Genomic DNA, 21,700 nt, shown 5'->3' with positions numbered 1-21,700 from the left:
CTTATTGGATTGCGTGCCCATTCCCACAGCTCCAGCGGGTCAAATGACTGGGATGTGTAACTCACGGCCGCTAAGTAGTCTATCGATCAGTCAGCTGAGCCTGTGGGCTGATGGGAGGTGCTGCCGCAGACAGTTGGCAGGCTGGTAATGGGAACGAAATACGATGCATTCCTGCACAGCTGAGAGAGAGAGGAGTCCATTACAGCAGGAAATCAAGTGTACAGTATAACTCAAGTTAATGGGGAAATTCTGTTCTTCACACAGTTTATACATTCCAATTTTACTACTGTCTTGAAATGTGGGAATACTGTTTTTATCTTGCCCACCAGTTTGGTGTTTTATGAATTTTGAGAGTTTTAGGGTTATAACATTTGCCTGTATTCCACTGAAACCAACTTAGGTTATACAAGAGGACATTTAACAATAGAGAGAAAAAGCTGGTAGTACCATATTTATTTTGTGCTTTAAGCAAATATTCTTATTGAACCCACTTGCCTTGAACCCTTATAGCATGATGCAAAGTAGTTTAATCTCAAATAAAAATATTTGGCTGCTCTTATCTTAGTGTGAATATGAGTGACTTTCAGTCTTATCGTGCCAATACTTTGGAGAAAATGCATCAATAGGCTAGCAATATTACTGCAGCTGATAATAGAGGAATCCCTTAACTGTTATTACAACATTATATGAGTTTAAAATATGTTACTTTTGGTATTCTTGTCAATAAAATAATACAATAAATTGTATAACATATGGCATAAGCAGGTGAATTAGATATAGAATCTTATTTTGTTAGATTGGATCCAAAATTGGAAAATCTCTGATTAAAAGTTTATGATCATCACATACATTTAATCAGTTTAATGAATGCCGGGGATAACTAGATCACACATATCTCCTTCTAGTTTTCCTAAATGCACAAAACCAAATACAACTTCCCCTGTTTCTTGTAAAGATCTGCTTCCTTGATCTTACTCAAACACATGTTCAAATCAAGCCCTGCAAATGGAAATAATATTAAGCTAGAGATCAGGATGCTACATGAACACATGCCCATAGTCACTCTTTACATGCAAACACAAATTAACATGCGATATTTACCCCCTGTACAGTATGGCAGTCACAGTGTGACCTAGTGCCCAAGATTAAGGCCTGGCAAAGCCAGATTTAGCCTCCCGGCAGACCAAATCCCAGCTTTTCAGAGCCTGTGAGGAACACACTTCTGAACTCTAATGCCAACACACTGCCAGCAAAGTCTTACACAAAAAGCTACATACAACTTCTGAGGGCTTCAAAACTGCACAGCAGCAGATGCAGGATTTCTGGGTTAAACATCAACCCTACCTCCAAAAATAACCTCATGATGACCCATATGATTCATGGGGAACTAACAAGAACACTGAGACATTATTCAGTTTTTAAAGGTCCCATGACATGGCCATTTCTACTGATCATAATTCCACTGTTGAGGTCTACTAGAATAGATTTACATTGTGCAATTTTCCAAAATCACATTGGTTTTCTCATACAGCATCTCTGTATAGTATGTGTATTCACTCTCTGTCCTAAACGGCTTGTTGGAGCTCCTGGCCCCCCCCTCCCTATGAGCCCACTGTGCTCTGATTGGTCAGCTCGCCCACTCTGTTCTGCTGAGTCCACCACCGTTACAGCGGAACATCAGTGTTTATGTTTTACAATGGCATTTGTTAGCAACCAGAAAATAACACCAGTAATGACAAACAGATGAGAATGCTGCGTGGGGTCTGGGTGCCGTGTTGGCGGGACGTTGCGGGGTTCGCTGCTCCGCCCTTTGAGGCTCGAGGAGCGGACAGTGTGAGCTGGATTACTGGTGTCGTTTCCTGGTTGCTGCGTGTGTGTGTGCGGAGATCTGCGGAGCCGCGGCTGAGAAAAGATAAGGCTGAGTGAGTGTGTGTGTGTGAGGAGCTCCGCGGATTGGTCCATTTGGACCTGGGTATCGTTACGTCACTATACTCAGGAAGAAAAAAATGGAAAAATAAAAATCTCCAACGAGGCGTTCTGGGGCAGCATAGACAGGTATTTTCTGTGTTAGAGTTTTACTCCCTACAGGGTGTACTTTGAGGGTTTGTGACTTTGCAGACCGTTTACATGCAGAAAAAGCTACATAACACACAAGGGGACAGGTAATAACCAGAAAAGCATGTCATGGGACCTTTAAATGAAGGTCGATTCTTGCTAAAGCATGTATGATTCACATGTGTATATATGTAGTTTAATTGGAAAAATTGATGCCTTTGATTACTGTAAACTAAAGGTGCCCTGTCTAGTTTTGTTAACAGTCAATGTTACTCACCAAATCACGTGTAGGGTATAAGACTGCGATCTAACAAACGTTTTGGAAGTATGTTCTGCAGAAATCTTTTGCAAAGCCCATTTCTAAGGATTATAAATACAGAATTATTTGCTTTACTTTTCCTAGTTTGTAGTCTTCTTCTTCTTTTTCTTTGCTGGCCAATCCTGGCATTTTATCGCCACCTGTTGGTCAGTTTAGTAAATGCTAGTAGAATGGTCGTTAGATAAAAGAAAAAAGAACAGTTGGCATTGTCATGTGTGTGATTAATATCTGCTAAATCAACCGATTGCTCTATTTTAAATGTGTTTTAAAATTCAGTTTGACAGAAAATCTGATTGTAAAAGTCAAGAAGTATAAAGGCAAACAAACAAGGTATGGTATGATTTAAAGGTGCTTAAGATGGCTTGGGGTCTCAACCTCAAAAGCACAATATAAAAATACTAATTTATCAGTGTCATCCTAATCTATAATGATGATTAGTGACAGGGAGAGGCTGTAAAAGACACAGAAATGCATTATAATTAAATAACGGGAAATGTAAGCAGTATTAACAAAACCACCAAAGATGAGAAACATGATCGTTGTGTTTACATTAATTTATTTGCATTCACACACGCACACACACTCATTCTGTGCCAAAGATATTCAATTATTTACATAGCCTTTACACACTTAAATAGCGCACTGTCTCAGACACACAAGGATAAATATATATTTAAGAAATGTCAAACTAAATGTATAAAAGTGACCGTTGGCACATCCATAAGACAAACTTTATCACCAGCTTTGCATATTTCCTGTGTCAAACAGACTATTCAAACAGGCACATTTTGCAAATGCAGCTTAAACAAATACAGAGAATATTTAGCTGTAGAAGCGATAAAAGAAATCCCTTTAAAAATACCCAGAACAAGGGATCCAGCCCCTTTAGTCTTACAAGATTAATGTGTCTAAAACATCATCATACACATCAGAAAAGTGTCAATAAACCCAATATTTAAAGTACATTCCATTCCAGGCTAACAATTGGTCGTAAACTTAACATACACTCTAGTGCAATTATCAATATAAGAAGCTTCATTTATAAAGTCAACATGAGGATTTCTTATAAGTATTAAAAAGTCAGATTCAGAAGAAAATGTCCCTGAGCAACAGTGACACCTAGTGGTTATAAATCGCAACATTCAGCTTTCCCAAAGAACACAAAACCTCAAATAAAAATGTTATCAAAATGTCATCCTCTTATGAAGGAAAATCTTTGGTGGCTGTTTATCAATAAAGAATTGTTCTTACTCAAAGCAAGTTCAAGAACGGATACATTTTCCTGGTCCCAGAGTTTAAATCAGTGGCTTCTCTTTGATCCGTGTTCCTCATTTTGGACTGCCTTCTCCTGGTAAGAAGTAGGGGTTCTCATGTCCTTGAACCAGATAGGAGTAACGAGAGGGATTTTTACCTGTGAAGGTGTTCATTCCATCTGGGTTGAGATCGTATGATCCTGACTGAAACGTCAGTGGAAACAGTCAACATGTTAGTATCTTTCAGAGAAGACATATATACACAAACACCCACCAAAGCCAAGCACACATACACAAGTAACCCTCACCAATATGCAGTGAAAATGACTACTCCCCCACCTAGCATCAGCTGAGGTTCTCTGAACTGTCACTCACTACATTAACATGTAGATGAAAGCACACGGCTTTCCACAACAATCAGATTCTCATGAAGCTCCCCATCACCCCGGGAATCCTTCCACCGTTATTCTCACTCTGTCTAAATCATCAGCAGGGGGAATCAAGGCGAATCAGAAACTAAAAGCAAAGCCATGCCTTACCTTTTTCCATCCTTTCTGCTTCGGATGAAACCCCTAAAGCAACACACTGGGAGTCAGGCAAAGCAGGGAGCATGGTAGGGAGCTATGTGCTACCACTATAAATATACATTCTGGATGACTGGGTTGAACATTGTGATGTGGGTAGGACTGATAACATATCAGCAAAGCATCGAATCTGTCTCTGAAATGATGAGATGATTATATACCCAGTGAGCAGGGATGTGTTGATTTGCAGGTCAAAAATATCCAGGTCTTTAGGGCTAAGACTGAGTTAAATGTGTGCACAACAAAACATGTTTCAGCGTATCTAGGGTAGCAACTACAGCCATTGAAACAATATATATGTTTCTAGAAATGTACATGTCTAATTAAGCCAGATATTCACCTCACCTAGATGTATTTTTATCCTGTAAAATTATCAAATCTATGCTCATTGGGTTGAGAAGCAGATGCAAACTGTATGTAAAATGTTGGGGCAACATTGAACAAACTAAAGGCTGATTTAGTGGTAGATCGACACTATGCAAGACTGTGAGTTTAGGATTATTGGTAAGTGATTGATAGATGTGATAACTCACCAATCCATTGGTTTGATGCTTTTTGACACAAGCGCTGCCCCCATCTGTCATCTCTATGGGGGTAGCGGCATCCCAGTTAGAGGTGGCTCGGGGGATGGGGGTGATGCCAGTGGGCCAGGGATGGTTTAAGTCCCCTGATGAGTATGGACTGCGACTGAGGTCTGGCTTGCTCTTTGAGCTTCGCATACTGATGTACAGATAACAGAAAATGTAAAATGGTCATGCAATAATAACTTTCTTTGTTTCCAAAGCTTGTTTAAATTATTCCTGTGTCACAGAGCTACACTGTTGTTCAAAAACTATAAAAAAAACGATATACATATCCACAGAGTCTTTTTTTACCACCAACGTGTTGTAAGTACACTGAAAGATAGAATGAATTGCAAATATATTTTTTACAAATACAAAAATATGGAATATCGCCAGCCTTATCAAAAGTGATGCTGTGACAACAAAACAAAACAAAAACACTTTTTAACAAAAATAAAACTCTACTTTTCTGTCTTTTGCCATGAATATTACCCAATGCGTTTTTTCGGAATAATTACAGGGCTAATGTTGGTCAAAGTGTATGTAAAGGACTTTTTTATATATATCCTTACCGGAAGCAGTATATGAGAAAAGCCAGCAAAAGGATGATGAGAACTCCTCCCAGTACACAGGAGATGACCACCACTGCCAGCAGAGCAGCTGTAAATACACACATAAAGACATTTAGATGTTTACGGGTCCACACATGACTGTTGCTACTGCATTGTTTAGTCCTTTGTTACTCACAGTCGTTGCAGTTGAAGCCAGCATATCCAAATGCACATCTAAGAGACAAAACAGAGCGATTGAACACAAGATTTGTTGAATATCAATTAAGTTTAGCGTTGAATCCACATGGGGGAGCCACCTACACATCCACATGTCCCAAACATACAGTAATACACAGACATCCCACACCTGCACATGCTAAACATACCCTTTAAACAAAATGTATACTCACGGTTGACACGTGTCTCCCACTGCCCTTTGCCCACTTGGACATGCTATAAAAGAGAAACACAATGATTAAACAAACAATCAAACAAATACACGCACACACACACACACACAATGTTTTTACAAAATGAGAATGAAATGTGAACATAACAAGATACAGTTTCCCACTCAGAGTCACGGTAGAAGGAGATGTACAGTACGCCTGGCTGCACACGCAATGAAAGCATGAGCATAATAAAAGCCTCTTCATATGGACCATTTTAAATAAGCACATCATGGTACATTATGTCTTTGCTGGGAAAGAAAATGCATGCAGCATTTGTCGTTCTTTTACTATGCCTAGAGCTCATCTCCTTGGTCACAACCCTCAAAAGAAAAAGACAGAGAAAGATGTGATTCTTCAATGTGTTTCCTGGGAAACAACCCCCTATTAAAAAGAAGTAAATTAGAGAGATAAATGAAGTAAGGGTCAAGGGTCGACATAGAGAAAAGACTACAGCTCTTGACCTTGTCTCTAAGTCTGGCTCCCTGTTGTTTCTCCCTCTCATTCTCACACACAAGTATTTCACTGAGGATAAGAAGGCTCTGTTACAGTTTTCTAAACTGAAGCGCAGTTTTTAAGACTTCAATTCAGCTCTATTTGGACCCAGGAAGCACTCTTACCTAAACATTTTTAGTTTTTACATGAGGCTTTAATAATCCACAATGTAGCAGCACATTGTAAAGTGTACCTTTTTTTAACATGACAACATAAATGCTAAAGTATGTTGTAGTCTACTTACTGAAACCTAACACTAGTCAATATGAGAATAAAGAATATTTAGTAGTTGCTTTAACCTTTACAGCTGCTGTTTGAGTACAGGATAGAGATGTAGCCCTCTCCGCAGGAACACAAAGGCCGGCCGTTTGTATTTGTGCACATTGTAGTTGAGACGTCACAGGCTAAGGGTTCCTGCACACACAGGTTTGTACCTAAAACAGAAGATTTTAAACAAATGTAAGAGAAATACCTTTCTTCTCTTCTTTAATTAATGTAGCCTGTTACTAGCACTACTTACCTATAAACGTAGCATCAGCCAATAATGTATTTTCTGGATTGGCTATAGCCTCTTGAATGGCCTGATCAACAGACTTTTGATTGGTGTTGGTGTTTTCAAAGATGTTATTTACAATTGCCTGCACACTTCCTGGTCTAAAAGAATATAGAAATGCATCAAAAGATGTTAAACTATTTTTGGCATATCATATTTAGCAGTTGGAGACAAAACAAATACTTACTTAAGCTGCACAACATCAGACTGTTTATACCCCAGCTGATTCTTCAGGGCATTTCTGAGCTGTGCAACCGAAAAAGCATGTGGTTAAAGTACTGTAAATAATGTGTCAAAGAAATTCTAAATGCTTTTGTGGGATCCCAACCTACCGTTGCTGAGATCTGAGATGCCGTCTCGCGGAATATTACAGAGGACCTGTTGCTCATTTCATTTTTAAATGTCAAGGAGGTGAGATGAAGCTTGCCTGAGAACACTTGGGCTGAATGAAGAGGAGAGGAGAAAATAAGGTGGAAGCTTCACCACCAACACCCTGTAATGATTTGTATTTTAGGCATTTCTCATCTGACCAGACAATAAATGTTATTATGTTCTTACCTTGTGCACAGCGGCCATTTACCAGGAAGCTACCAGAGAGACACTGACAAGTGCCATTAAGACAAACGCTTTCAAGTGGGCATGGGACGGAAGGACACACTAATGGAGAAAAATGGTTTGTAAAAAACTAGCCATCAGATTTTTTTCTTATGTGAACTGAGTTTGTTTAACCTGAAATAACTTGAAGAATTTACATAACATTGAAATAGTTGTTTTTATGATATTGATTATAGCCTTATAAGCATTGAATGCAACAAATCAGCAAAAGTTTTTTTCTCATTTAAACCGTTTTAGCAACAAAACATTGAAACAATCATCTCATCAATTTGGATGCTTGTATATGCAGGATTTAATTCCAACCAAGAAATAGAATACATTTGGTTAGTGAGGTAATTGATGAAGTTCTGCACCACCAGGAACTTTTGGAAGATACTAACCTATGACTGGAGGGATGGGTGGGGCTGCTGTGGTGGAGTTAGTGGTAGTGACTTCTGTTGGTCGCAGGGTGGTGTCAGTGATGATGGTGCCTGTACTGATGGTGGAGGTGGGGGTTGGGAGGGTGGTGGATGAAGCTGATGCATCGCCAACTGATGGTTCAGGTGATTGAGTCATAGTGGTATATATGGTCACTGTAACATTCAAAAATATGTGAAAATCCGTTAAAGGATACAGATAAGAGAATATCCAACAGAGCTAGTTAGCAAAAGTTAGCATACTAAATTAAAACGGTGAACATGATAAAAAACCTCATTAGCATCGCCATGCTAGCATTGAATACTTTTGAGCAGCATCAAATGGAGTTGAGCTGAATCCTTCAGTGTAAATTAGACATTAGCCTTATCAACTAGGCCTATAGGAAATGTGTTTAAACTTTAAGATAAAGATTAAATCGCTGTTTCATTCAAAAGTCTGCATTGAGAGACCTGAAAACCTGGCAAACTGATGGAATATGCAGCCTAACTCCTGGTCTTTGCTGAATTCCTACTACTCACCAGCATGTTTTTGTAAAGTTTATTTTGTAAGAATTAAATAACACAAATCAACACTCATCATGTCGTTGTTCCTACCTCCTGGGTTTGTTGCTGAGGGACTAAGGGTGGTAGTATTTCCAGTGGGGGCTGCAGTGCTACTGCTTGGGGAGGTAGGGAGAGAACTGGAGGTGGTGATGGAGGTAGGTGAAGAGGGTTGGGGTCCGGCTGTTAGGTTTGGGTTTGTGGTGAAAGGGGAGGGTGAGAGTGTGGTGGTCATCACAGGAGTCTCAGGAGAGGTGTTAGTAGAGTTTGTTAGTGTTGCTGTAGTCAGCACAGCTGTAGAGCTTTCTGAAGCTTCTGTAGGAGTACTTGCTGTGCTTTTGCTTGTTTGTGTGGTTGCTGGAGTTGTTGTGTTGTTGCTCTGCTGTGTTGTAGTTGTAATGAAAGTTGTACTGTGGCTAGACTGTGTAGTCTTTGTGATTGTAGTTGTGATGTTGCTTGTAGTTGATCTAATTGCAGTTGTGTCGTTGATTGTAATCGCCGTAATGGAAGTTGTGTCACTGCTTGTAATTGGCATATTGGTAGTAGTGTCGTTGTTCATAATTGGCGTGTTTGTAGTTGTGTTATTGCTTGTGATTGGCGGATTTGTAGTCATGTCTCCAGTTGTAATCGCCGCAATGGTAGTTGTGTCGTTGCCTGTAATTGGTATAATGGTAGTTGTGTCGTCGCCTGTAATTGGTATAATGGTAGTTGTGTCGTCGCTTGTAATTGGTATAATGGTAGTTGTGTCGTTGCCTGTAATTGGTATAATGGTAGTTGTGTCGTTGCCTGTAATTGGTATAATGGTAGTTGTGTCGTCGCTTGTAATTGGTATAATGGTAGTTGTGTCGTTGCCTGTAATTGGTATAATGGTAGTTGTGTCGTCGCTTGTAATTGGTATAATGGTAGTTGTGTCGTTGCCTGTAATTGGTATAATGGTAGTTGTGTCGTCGCCTGTAATTGGTATAATGGTAGTTGTGTCGTTGCCTGTAATTGGTATAATGGTAGTTGTGTCGTTGCCTGTAATTGGTATAATGGTAGTTGTGTCGTCGCTTGTAATTGGTATAATGGTAGTTGTGTCGTTGCCTGTAATTGGTATAATGGTAGTTGTGTCGTCGCTTGTAATTGGTATAATGGTAGTTGTGTCGTCGCTTGTAATTGGTATAATGGTAGTTGTGTCGTTGCCTGTAATTGGTATAATGGTAGTTGTGTCGTTGCCTGTAATTGGTATAATGGTAGTTGTGTCGTCGCTTGTAATTGGTATAATGGTAGTTGTGTCGTCGCTTGTAATTGGTATAATGGTAGTTGTGTCGTTGCCTGTAATTGGTATAATGGTAGTTGTGTCGTTGCCTGTAATTGGTATAATGGTAGTTGTGTCGTCGCTTGTAATTGGTATAATGGTAGTTGTGTCGTTGCCTGTAATTGGTATAATGGTAGTTGTGTCGTCGCTTGTAATTGGTATAATGGTAGTTGTGTCGTTGCCTGTAATTGGTATAATGGTAGTTGTGTCGTCGCCTGTAATTGGTATAATGGTAGTTGTGTCGTCGCTTGTAATTGGTATAATGGTAGTTGTGTCGTCGCTTGTAATTGGTATAATGGTAGTTGTGTCGTCGCCTGTAATTGGTATAATGGTAGTTGTGTCGTCGCCTGTAATTGGTATAATGGTAGTTGTGTCGTCGCCTGTAATTGGTATAATGGTAGTTGTGTCGTCGCCTGTAATTGGTATAATGGTAGTTGTGTCGTCGCCTGTAATTGGTATAAGGGTAGTTGTGTCGTCGCCTGTAATTGGTATAATGGTAGTTGTGTCGTCGCCTGTAATTGGTATAATGGTAGTTGTGTCGTCGCCTGTAATTGGTATAATGGTAGTTGTGTCGTCGCCTGTAATTGGTATAATGGTAGTTGTGTCGTCGCCTGTAATTGGTATAATGGTAGTTGTGTCGTCGCCTGTAATTGGTATAATGGTAGTTGTGTCGTCGCTTGTAATTGCCGTAATTGTAGTTGTGTCGCTTGTTGTGATCGGCGTAAGTGTAGTTGTGTCAATGCTTGTAATTGGTGAAATGGTGGATTGTCCGTTGCTGGTGCTTGTGGTTTGTGTTCTAGATGTCAATGTGTGATCTGAAGCAGGTGTGGTATTTGAATTTGTGGTCTCACTAGTGTTGGTGGGTTGGCTTGTCTCAGGGCTTGTAGTGGACAGCGTTGTACTGCTGGTTGGAGCTGATGGAGAGTCAGTTGGGCTGCCGGTGGTAAAGTAACTGTTCTCATTTATGGTGCTGCTGACTGCTGCCGTGGAGGTACTGGACTCAGTAAAGGGCTGGGAGAAGGTAGTCTCTGCATGGGTGGAGTCTGGTTCCATAGTAGTAGATTCTGCAGTGGCATTTTCTATAGTTACAGTAGCTACTGAGGCTGTGAAGTGCTCTGTAGTGGATGGTGGTGAAGTTACAAAACTGCTGGTTGAGTGACTGCTGCTCGGATTTGAACTTTCAGTTAAGCTCATGTGTGATGTTGCAGGACTGGTGGATGTCTTATCACTCATTCCTCCATCGGTGGAGACATTTTGTGTGATGGGATCTGTTGTTGTCATTCCTGCAGAAAAAATAAAGCACAAAAAGAATCAATGTGTGCTGTACAGCATTAGAATAAGAATATAGAGGTGGTGGATTATTATAGGTCTGCTGCTGCTGTGTGGTGAGATTGAACCAGACATCTGAGATGGTGCCAGGTAGCTCACCTTGTAAAGTAGGGGGAAAATGACTAAGGCTGAGTACTTACTATAGCTGCTAGTGGCCCTTTGCTGGCGGTACATGTCCTTCCCCCTCTCTACCCCTTTCATGTGTAACATTAGAGTACTGAATAGTAAATTAAATAAAAAAGCCCCAAAAGTACATTTAGAAAAAAAAAAAACTGTGGACCATAATTTAGAAACAATTAGTTAAAATACACTAAAATGCTCCAAAGAGACGAGAGATACTGAGAGTTGATTATGCGGGTCGTAACGACAAGCAACACCTTTCACATACAAGTAATCATTTGATCCATTGTTAACATACAAATACTCATTATAACTGCATTAAGCTGTGTAACATCCATATCACAGTCTAGCAGCTTAAGATATGCATGCTAATTACTGATGGAAAAAAATGCATTAATTAGCATATTTCCATGTCAATATACTAATATAATCACATGCTTTCATTAACATCAAATGGGAACCTTGAACACTAGCTTAGTGTCTTTCTAGAGGAAGCTTGCTGTGTACTGTGATGTTTATGTCATTTTATGATTTTACTCAAATGTGCCAAATACCAACATATTTGTCCACTATAATGACAGGAGGTAAGAAACAAAAGTTCATTTCCCCCAGTATTGCTGCTATTAGTCTTTAATTTATAAGAGGACAACTTTTCCAACATGTGATATTGCAAAAATCTTAGTAGTTTGAGCTCTGATGACAGACCGTTAAATGTATATTTTACATTAGACACAAGGTGTGATTCGGCAGTTAAAAAAACAGGTAAATGTTTACAACACAGAAATCACAAGTGCTGCCAACTTAATTTGAACTTCTTAAAGGAAAGAGCTGCCTTCAGTGTGGTGAAGTGACGCCTGTTCCCATTTAGCCTGCTCCCACTCTCCGCTTTGTATTTATGAGGGAAGAGAGGGGGCCAGAGGGCAGCTTCACGAGCCGTACAAACAGTGGGAGCTGAATAATTGCATTGAATAATTATATTCTAAACCCGGATATATGACTGACAGGTGGATGCCTTGCACAAAGAACATTTTCCAGTAAGTAATTGCACATTGTAAGAATAACCAACACAGATATTACATCTTGGGCGTGATTTGGATACTTTCTGTGTACACGGCCCTTTGTGACCTTATCTCTTAATCGTTAAGTATCATAGACTCATTTAAAAATGAACCACCTTGTGACGACAATGACAAATCGAAAATTGGGAACAGGAATAAGATATTAAGCAATCAACAATGATTGTGGAAAGTTGGGAAATGCTAGCTAAGTAGCATAGCATGAGATCATTGCTCTAAAACACACATGTATGAATTTATGACTCGTTGGTCTTGATTAAGACTTAAGGGAAATAGACTTATCTTACTGGATGACCGAAGATCAAGATTAAAACCTCTTCAATCAGATCCAGCCAGCGCTATCTTTATTAGCCCTGTGTTACATTTTAGAAGAGTAACAACTCTGAAGACTTGTATTTTTTAAGGAATTACAAAGTTGTAGGTCAGGCATTTGATTTAATCCCTGCATACTTTACATTCTGTAAAATGTCAAAGGTCAAAGTTTTTTGTGATTCTTAAAAGAAAACACCACATTTTAGCAGTTATTTAGATTCCTGGTGCTTTATAAAAACTGGGCAGCCAGCTCTAGTATACTCTCAATCTGTCAATCTGTAGCCAGGTGTATGTGGTTGTGTGTGTGTGCGTGCGTGTGCGTGTGCGTGTGCGTGTGCGTGTGCGTGTGTGTGTGCGTGTGTGTGTGCGTGTGTGCGTGTGCGTGTGCGTGTGCGTGTGTGTGCGTGCGTGTGTGCGTGTGTGTGTGTGTGTGTAAAAGTAATTTAATGTGAAGAAAATATTGTGATAACTACGGAGTTTACGATTGTTAATTACTAAAGTAGGGAACCCCACAAGAAGTTTATGAAGGTAAAATCCTCCCCTGTAAAAACACAATAATCATTCTTACTCTCTTCTCTTTGGCTAACACAAAAATGACTCCTGAAATTAAAAAGTTCTCATAAAGATTAAAACAGAAGCTCACTCCAACAGACGGATGAAAGTTGGTACCTTTGATTTAGTAACCCTAATTGCTATATTGTTCTAACCATATCATTCAAGAAGAGAGAGATAAATATCTTGGCAGCATTGATGAGTTGTGAAATCCAATGAAATCCCAATCAGTAAACTAGTGTCATGCTTATCACCTACTTCTTTTGCAGCTAACACGATAACAAGTAGGACGCAACAGAGAGGAAGAATGGAACATCGAACACGACCAGTGGAAAACAAATATGAGAGTTTGTTTAGGTATGTCGACATACTAAAGTTTCCGAGAATCTTATTATGCTAGATTCTTGATATGAGCATTACAATGTCATTAACAATGAGTAAAGGCTGACTTTGTTTTCCATGTAGCCTTCACATGCAATGATTGCTGGCTAATTGAAGAAGGCTAAAGCTGATATGATATTTATCATTCTGAGGGATTCCTGATATACCAACAAGTCATACCTAAAGTAGATAATGATACTGAGCAAATGTTGAGTCTGATTATGAAAACAAGTGATGAACAAAAGTGAAATAAGAGTATTAGCTTGCATGGCATTAATATTAACAAACAAAAAGGTACACTCTATTTTTCAAAGACACAATTGCTTCCACTTTTAAAGGTCAGTGCTGCTTCTCTATTCCCATTTACATAGACATTTGAGCCATATACAACATACACAAAATCAAACGTGAAGTTTTACAGATAATCTATGACACCCTAACCAAAGACTGATACAACAAAAGATGCAACAATTGACTTGATGTCCAAACTTCAACACATGTCTTAGACTTAGACTTAATGTCAGAGGCCCTATTCCTTTTTTTGTCTTTGACAGGGCTGATAGTCAATCTTCTGTTATTGAAGAATTTGGGTTACCCCTACTGGAAAAGCAATGAAACCCGTATGAGACAGTGTAAACCAACAGTTTGTGTACTATACTTGAAATAATGGAGTTATTAAGAGCACACTTTGCATTGCACGTCTCACAAAAAGCCTTGTCTCTAAGGACTTATCCTACAGCCGGATAATCCCCTGCAGACACAAAAGGGATGACTGGGTCAGACAAGGTGACAAGTGGGTCTAAGGTCGGCATGCAAACATGTATTCAGGAGGATAAGAAGATCCGGCTCTACCAACCTTTGGTCCAACATTCTTCTTCGGTATGACAATCTCTAACTGTACTGAAGCCCCCTAAAGCTGCCACGCCTTTCCACCTCTGTCTTTCTCAACATTGACATCAAGTAAGGTGTATTTGTTGCCAAGGAGATGTATGGTTCTAGCTGTCAAAGCCAACAGTCAGAAAGACGTTAGTGTTGATGATTGTGTTGCAGTGCAGTGCCGCACTTCAGATGATTTCTATTCATGTAAGACAATAGCACTCCTGTGTAGTACCTGCTCAAAAAGTGACCGTCAGATCCAGTTTCCCAACGCAACTTCCCGTTCACACTGCCACTCCTCCTGAGCAAGCCTGTATTCATTACACACCATCATGATTCCTGTGAAGTACGGAGAGCTGTAGACAAAAGTTATCCTGGCATCTCAATGTTGCCGTTAAATATTTTTGAATGTTTATTGTTAAGATTAGGGGAAAGTGCGTTCTTGAAATAGTTGTTCTCTTGAACTAACAGCACTGCAAGGAGGATGGCCCTGATTCAAGAAGGCACACAGAGCAGAAGATGAACTGAAAGGGGCAGTCAGGAAGAGCTTAAGGCCAAAGGCAGCATCTCATTAGGAAACAGGCGAGTCATGTGAAGAGCTGACCTATAGAATGTGTGTCTCAGAAATCATGCAGTACCACATCCGAAACAAGACAAAAATGCTGCAGGCAAACTTGAATCAGCAGCGAATCAGAGGTCACACTTAAGGTCCTTTTGCCAGCTAATGAGAGTCAACTATTATTGCATACTGCTTTATGACCTCCTGTTATTTAATGGTGCTCATCGTGGGTTGAAGAAAAAAAAGAGGCATGGTAGACCAACAGATACACACAGGTCAGTCTCCTTAAGGGGAAAACAGTCCTGAGGACAGTTACATCAAAGCGACACAGCCGGTCACCAGGAGCGACCTCACAACACAGAGAGGAAGCTTTTATTCCCCCCCCCCCCCCCCTACAACAGCCTGTCATCCAGCTGTGCCCCGTGTCCACAGTCCTGATCAGAGGATATACTGGTGCAACATATGGTGGAGGTGAAAGGCTGGGCAATGTGCCAGTATTATTTGTATTGTATATCGGTATATTTACTCAGTAAGAGCTGCATGGTAGATTGGTTGGATGTGTTGCTTTGTTTCATGTGATTGGCACATTTAGTATCTTTAGGCTTTATAAAAAAACAAGACATTTGATCATGATCCCATGGGCTTTATAAAATGGTGGTGCCCATTAATACCTATTTTTCTCACAATCTAGGTAATGGAAATACTCAGTACCTACAGTCAAAGGCTGGGGGGTAGAAAAGAAAAAGAGGAAGGGAAGGTCTTAAAACCATAATCAAAGCCAGCTGTTGCCTTTCTACAGATTCATTTCCTGATTTCATTGATTTCTGTGTGTTTTCTGTGTGTTTTCTGTGTGTTTTCTGTGTGTTTTCTGTGTGTTTTCTGTGTGTTTTCTGTGTGTTTTCTGTGTGTTTTCTGTGTGTTTTCTGTGTGTTTTCTGTGTTTTCTGTAAGCACAAGAAGTATTTGCTTTGGTTCTTTAATGTATTAATAATGATCTAGTATGTTTCTTGGAAAGATCTTTGTAATGTGGTACAATTTAGAATTTGAGATTTCTAGAAAGGATTGCCCAACTTAAACCCAAGAAAGTGTGAATTAATTTATTCAGTATTGGAAACTATATATATATTACAATTCATGTTTTCATATTGCTTGCTTTTTAAAAATACTATTATTGCTTGTTCAGCTTAACTACTGTGTACTTATTTATAAGGAATGTCACAAAAACATTTAATAGTAAATTGTTAACATAAGGTGTTAAGAGTACTGCCTTTATTAAATTGTCACACAATTGTGTTTAATTTCAGTTAGATAATCTGATCTATCAATATAGAGACAATGGGGTGTATCTTTAAAGAGGAGAAATAAAGCTGACTGAGCGAATTAAAGTGCCACACTCTTCGTCCTGCTATATGGAATTGCTCTCTTTCTCCCATCTGGAAAAACGTCATCTTGGCTGAGACTGACAGCTCTTCCTGCTGCTGATGCAATAGGCCTGATGCACAATTAATATTGCAATCTGTAGCACAGCAGACAAGTTCAAAGAAGTTTAGCAGATATCTCTCTCTCTCTCTATTTATTCCAGCTGATAATGTAATACTGTAGGTACTTATACTGTTTCCCTCCCCTCAGAGGGTACCCAGTTTAAGTCCTCAATAGGACAAAGCAGATCCAAATTAGCTCTCTGTATCTGAGCAAGCAGACGTCTTACTGTAACACGGATGCAACAGATGGCCGCTCCCTGACTGGAGCAGGGACTCTGCACATATCATATCCAATTAAAGCTCTGCTAGCACATGCTTTCCAATTACAGAGTGAGATTTACTGGCCCAGAGCAGGTCTAATCCAACAGGAAGCAAGGACGCAGCGACACAAGCAGAAAAGACAGGCAGGAAACAGCAACAAGTGTGCATGAGAAGTGGAGGTAGAAACAATACGTGCGAGGTGAGAGTCCATCAAAAGAGGAAGATGAGATGGAGGAACTGACTGGTACAAAAACAATGCTTGTGTTCACTGACACTAAACATGGTTTGTACTTCTCCCAATCTTGAAGAAGGACTGAGGGCCGAAACGCCACCTAAACAAAAGAAGAAATGCATAGAGAGCCAAAAAGTGCAAAATTGTTTTCCTTATTTTTACTTACTTGCTCCGACTGATAGAATAGAATAATCACCACAAAAGGTTTGTTAATGTTTGTGAGCTAAAATTATAAAACAATTACTTGATCAACAGAACATTTTGCGGGAGCTATTTTGATAGTCGAGTAATTGTTTCTGTCACTTGGAAAAAATGCCAAATGTTCTTTTGGTTTTGCGGCTCTACTGTAGCAATTTGCAGTTGTTCATTGTCATATATGGGAGTTACATTTAATATCTTGTTGTTTAAACTGTAAGACAAAACAGACAAATGAAAGACATTACCATGGCCTCTTTCCATAGAATAAGCGTTTATACCTATTGATCAAGTAAATCAAATTGAGATTTATTGATATTTAAAATAACCGTTAGTTGCCAACCGACATGAGCCTGTGTCCTTTCACATTCCTACAACTGCCTGTTAACTCCTGAGCAGACCTTGCATGCTCTAATCATGACTTAACGATGACTAACCAGCAGAACATGACACATGATAAGCTGAATGCGATCTGAGAGAGGAAACAGCCACGGTGAGAAAAGAGAGGGCAGAGGAAGCCATTAATGTGCTCTGCTCCTCTCCCTTGGAGATTTCTTACAGAGGGCAGAAGAAAATGTGGCGCCAGACTCAGAGGAGGAGGATTGCCAGCCTCAGGAGGTCTCTGCATCTGGACCTCTTTACTGCTACTTCAGACACACTCAAACTGCCACAAACTGGAGCGTCCATCGCCTCCCAGTCCAGTGTTTCTCCACTGAAGACACATGACATGGCCCCCAGGCTCGGACACATGACAGTGACTGAATCTCAGTCTTCATACATAAAACCTTGAAACACAGACTCTTGTCAAAAATAATGAAAAAAGGATAACCAATGGATTTAACTGCAACTAAGCTGAGGGAGTCTGTACAGTGGAGAGCTCATCAAAATTCCTCAGGGCAGCTTCACCACGCTGTCGAGGGGGTCCTCTCATGCGCACACAGAGTCAACTTTGTGTGAGGAGTGTGTTGTGCTTCAGGGAGCCGGCTGTTGTCTGACCAATGCCTCCTCGCTGGCATCTGTCCACCCCCAAAGAGCTTTGAGTCACACTGATGGACCAGTGAGTCAGTTTAGGACTATTTGGGGAAAAGACCACATGAATGTGTAGAAATACAAAAAAAGAAGAAGAAGAAGGAACTTGAACAAATGCTTGTCCATTTAAGGCAAAGGCTAAACCACCTATTCTGGAACTTAATTTGGGTATCTTTGTAATTTTGTCTATGAGTTACTTATTAATTAATTGATATTTGCATTTTGTAACATGTACCAAGGCATGTCTTTTATCAGGTGTAGGGAAATTTTCTACCTGGTCGGTTTTCTGAAAAAAGCTTTTGTCGCCATGCAAAACATTTTTTTGTATCTTCTTGTTTGTTAATGTCAAACTTTTGTGTTTATGTAAAACTTTGTCTAGATAAAAGGTGGTAAACAGTGGGGCCATTTATGATACTATATAAATATAGACTCATATGTTTTATAAATAAATTATATTGTTCTCATAGCCAACAAAGACAAATAAATACACGGTAATCTACCTAGATTAGATTTTATTTTATATTGTATTACAATAGATAATACACTTCCATACATAGACTACTAATACATCATATGATGAAAGGATATTTGCCAGTGAAAGAAATTGTGGTAACATATTTTAAGATATCGTTTCTATACTTGGGTATAATATATATTTTATACATGCATAACTCATGATGAGCAATTAGACTTTCTGACTGAGGTAGCTAAATAAGAACCACATTTCACATATTCTTCACACATACTGCTAACACTTACTTTAAATAGTTTACAATATGTTTAACTGTTAATACTTCTGTACGTTTACTTTAAATGCAGAGCTTTTACTATAATGTAGTAACAGTATTGCTTGAAAGGACCACTGGTCACAATCTATATAAAGTCTGTACCGATTAAAGTTATACTAGTTCCAAAAAGTAACATGAACAATTTACTTTTCAAGGCTTCAACTCTTACTCCAAATAAAATATGCGGTAAATAAACATAAATACACAGTCAGTAACACACTTAAAAGTGTTCCAGTCTATTGACCAGTGGGGATGTAAACTGTACTCACCTTTAACGGCAGCGCCCAGGAGAAACACAAAAGGCAGATAACTGAGAACCATCTTTACGGTCTTCGGTTGTAAGGACCGGCCGGTGAAGAAGCTCCGTGTCCCGCCGGTGTCACGGTAAGTATAACGGTGGATATAACGGTGAGATAACGGTGCTGTGCAGACGCTGTTTCCCCGGGCTGTTCTGCTGCCTGCTACAGGTGGCTCAGACTGAAAGCTGCAGCCTGTGACAGCATTAAAAGCTTTAGTCCCTCCTCTGATTGGCCGGCTCTCCTGTCACTCAGAGCATAGAGGTTCTGCCTTCACCCATAAACCAGAGCTTGAACCTGTCATCAACAATACAGAAGTTAAGTAAGCTATATGCGCACGAAAAGTCTATTTTTAGCTCATTGTTTACACACAGAGTGAACAAAAAGGAACGTGTTCATGTTATGTTGGGCAGGGCTAGCAATTTACTATTTATCCTGAGGGATCTTTATCATTAGGCTTCACCATCACCACCACACAATGATCCATACCCAATCAAATTAGGCCTATATTGAGAATATTTCCTGGTGAATCTCAAATGTTTAAATAAAGTTCATCACCTAAACATCATCCAGCTACTTTTTTAGCTGCAGACACACTTTTTTTTAGTATACATATCATAAGGACTCAATTAAATTCTGCCCTAAATTCCCACAATGTAAAACTAAAATCAACATTCACTTAGTTTTGGGGATTTGATATTATCTAAATTACCATGTCCTCTGAGGTTCCAACTGTGTTAGAACTTAAAGATGGCCAGGTCGGCTCAACTATTAAATAAATGTGAAGTTTAAATGCCATTCAATGCTGTCAATATCTCTTGTAAGGGTTTTGTCTTTTGTTTTCCGGCGGACTCTGGTCCGAAAATGAGAGCACAAGAGTTCAAACATAATAAATGTCAATGTCATCCCTCTTCTTCCTGTTGTTATCCTCTAAATGGGCTAAACCATTTCAGTCTAAATAGGCTTTGTTAGGATCAATTACAGTACAGTTTCTGTATGACAAACATGTCATTATCAATGACATGTTTGTCATACAGAAACTATTTGTATGTGTATTAATCAAAAGCTGAAACAAATGAATGATTGATTTTTTCATTAAATGGATTAGTCAGCGGTAAGTTTTCAGGATGCAAACTGATTTTCTAAACTTTGAAAATGACAATTTTAAATGAAACTGTTACATCTTAATAATATAATACTAAGAAGTAACATTTTCAATAAAAAAAACTGCTCTCCTACGAATACATTATAATTCAACTATTTCATTTATTCATATAAAACAATACAAATTCACAAACTATATTTTCACATGTTCTATGTTGCCATAGCACAGCTTTTATGGCTCTGCTGCGGGACACTCCTTCATAAGAGACATAACGAATGTCCAGCAGTGTAAACACATGCACCTAGCCGACCTCACTCTTATCTCATGCAAATGCTTTGGGACATTGCACCATTTTTCAATACATTGTGTTGACTTTTTCCACCTGGCAACCAATATTAATGTTAGTGTTGACACATGTGTCTTATTTCAGGACTGGATTCTGAGCAAAATGTTTGTCCGGCTTAATATTGACGTTTTTAGATGAGCATATATGTTCAACCAAAGAAAGAGACAAACTTAATAATAAAAACGTCATAATTATTAACATTGGATAAAGATGATCAAATGTTCTAAGTGGACCACATCAAAGTCTTGACATGTTAACTATATTTTTATCCCAATATAAAATAAAAAGACAAACAAACGTGCAAACAGTTCTCTGAGGCTCTAAAGCACAGTGGTGTTCAAGCCACATGCTCAAATCTGAAAGCTAAGATTCTGATGTTGAGCACGTATCATGTTCTTATTGAGCAATGTTGCATGCTAACATTTGCTTATGAGCTGTTATAAACACAAAGTACAGCTGAGGCAGATGAGAAGGTAAATACAAAGTAGGACCTATGATGGCATTGGCAATAGCCGTAAAGGTGAAGGGGTAACCAATTGAAATGTATATTTATCTTAGAAAGGACATCTAAGTCTCAAACAAAGTCCTGCCAATCTGTCTACTTAAATCGATTTTGAAAAGTTTTACTCAAAACCACAGATGTCCATCTCATGGTGGCACGATACGAAAAATCACGCAGTGGCCAAAGCCTAGGAGTCGTCTTCTAGATATATGTGAACAATATAACAGTAATGTAATCCATCAAGTAGTTATTGAAATATTTCATTCTGTAACCAAAGTGGTATACTTACTGACCAACAGACATATACTTTTACTCCTGTAGCCAACAATAGTGTGCCTAAAAAGACTTATTTGCATTCTGTATTTAATTTAACTAATGACTCATTCTACAGCATTTAAAACTCACTCCTGTTTTTTATTGCTGCTGTTCCCCATTCACTATCTCTCTGTGTACACAACCCCATATGTAGCTTCTTCCCAGCTTTGAAGATAAGAACATATTCCCGTCACTCTCGCATCCGCCCTGTCAACAGACCTGCGTCCTCTGAAGGAGAAAGAGACCGAAGCCTCAC

The 21,700-nt window shown here is 39.2% G+C and overlaps 1 protein-coding gene across 2 annotated transcripts; it reads right to left on the bottom strand.

Moving 5' to 3' along the window:
• Window positions 1-2,931: 2,931 nt before the first annotated feature.
• Window positions 2,932-19,341, bottom strand: si:ch211-198m17.1 (mucin-2). Of its 2 annotated transcripts, XM_034144038.1 has the most exons (14): window positions 19,150-19,341; window positions 8,448-10,973; window positions 7,818-8,009; window positions 7,381-7,479; window positions 7,155-7,264; window positions 7,010-7,068; window positions 6,790-6,923; window positions 6,569-6,703; window positions 5,736-5,778; window positions 5,522-5,559; window positions 5,347-5,434; window positions 4,745-4,931; window positions 4,167-4,199; window positions 2,932-3,831 (listed from the first exon to the last, which is right to left on the bottom strand). In XM_034144038.1, the coding sequence occupies exons 1-14, from the start codon at window positions 19,199-19,201 to the stop codon at window positions 3,703-3,705; spliced, it is 3,825 nt and encodes a 1,274-aa protein (XP_033999929.1). In that variant the 5' UTR covers window positions 19,202-19,341; the 3' UTR covers window positions 2,932-3,702. The 2 variants fall into 2 exon arrangements, with proteins under 2 accessions (XP_033999929.1, XP_033999930.1); XM_034144039.1 differs by lacking the exon at window positions 4,167-4,199.
• Between the last annotated feature and the right edge of the window lie 2,359 nt (window positions 19,342-21,700).

The sequence above is a fragment of the Trematomus bernacchii genome, unplaced genomic scaffold (assembly GCF_902827165.1).
Source record: "Trematomus bernacchii unplaced genomic scaffold, fTreBer1.1, whole genome shotgun sequence".
NCBI lineage: Eukaryota > Metazoa > Chordata > Actinopteri > Perciformes > Nototheniidae > Trematomus > Trematomus bernacchii.
The sequence above is the reverse complement of the archived record's forward strand: the minus strand, read 5'-3'. Positions and strand labels throughout refer to the sequence as shown.

Coding starts and splice junctions, on each gene's coding strand:
- si:ch211-198m17.1 (XM_034144038.1), bottom strand. CDS start 19,201: ATGGTTCTCAGTTATCTGCCTTTTGTGTTTCTCCTGGGCGCTGCCGTT. Junction 6,924..7,009: donor TCTGATGTTGTGCAGCTTAA/GTAAGTATTTGT, acceptor ATATTCTTTTAG/ACCAGGAAGTGTGCAGGCAA. Junction 3,832..4,166: donor AGCAGAAAGGATGGAAAAAG/GTAAGGCATGGC, acceptor CTGACGTTTCAG/TCAGGATCATACGATCTCAA.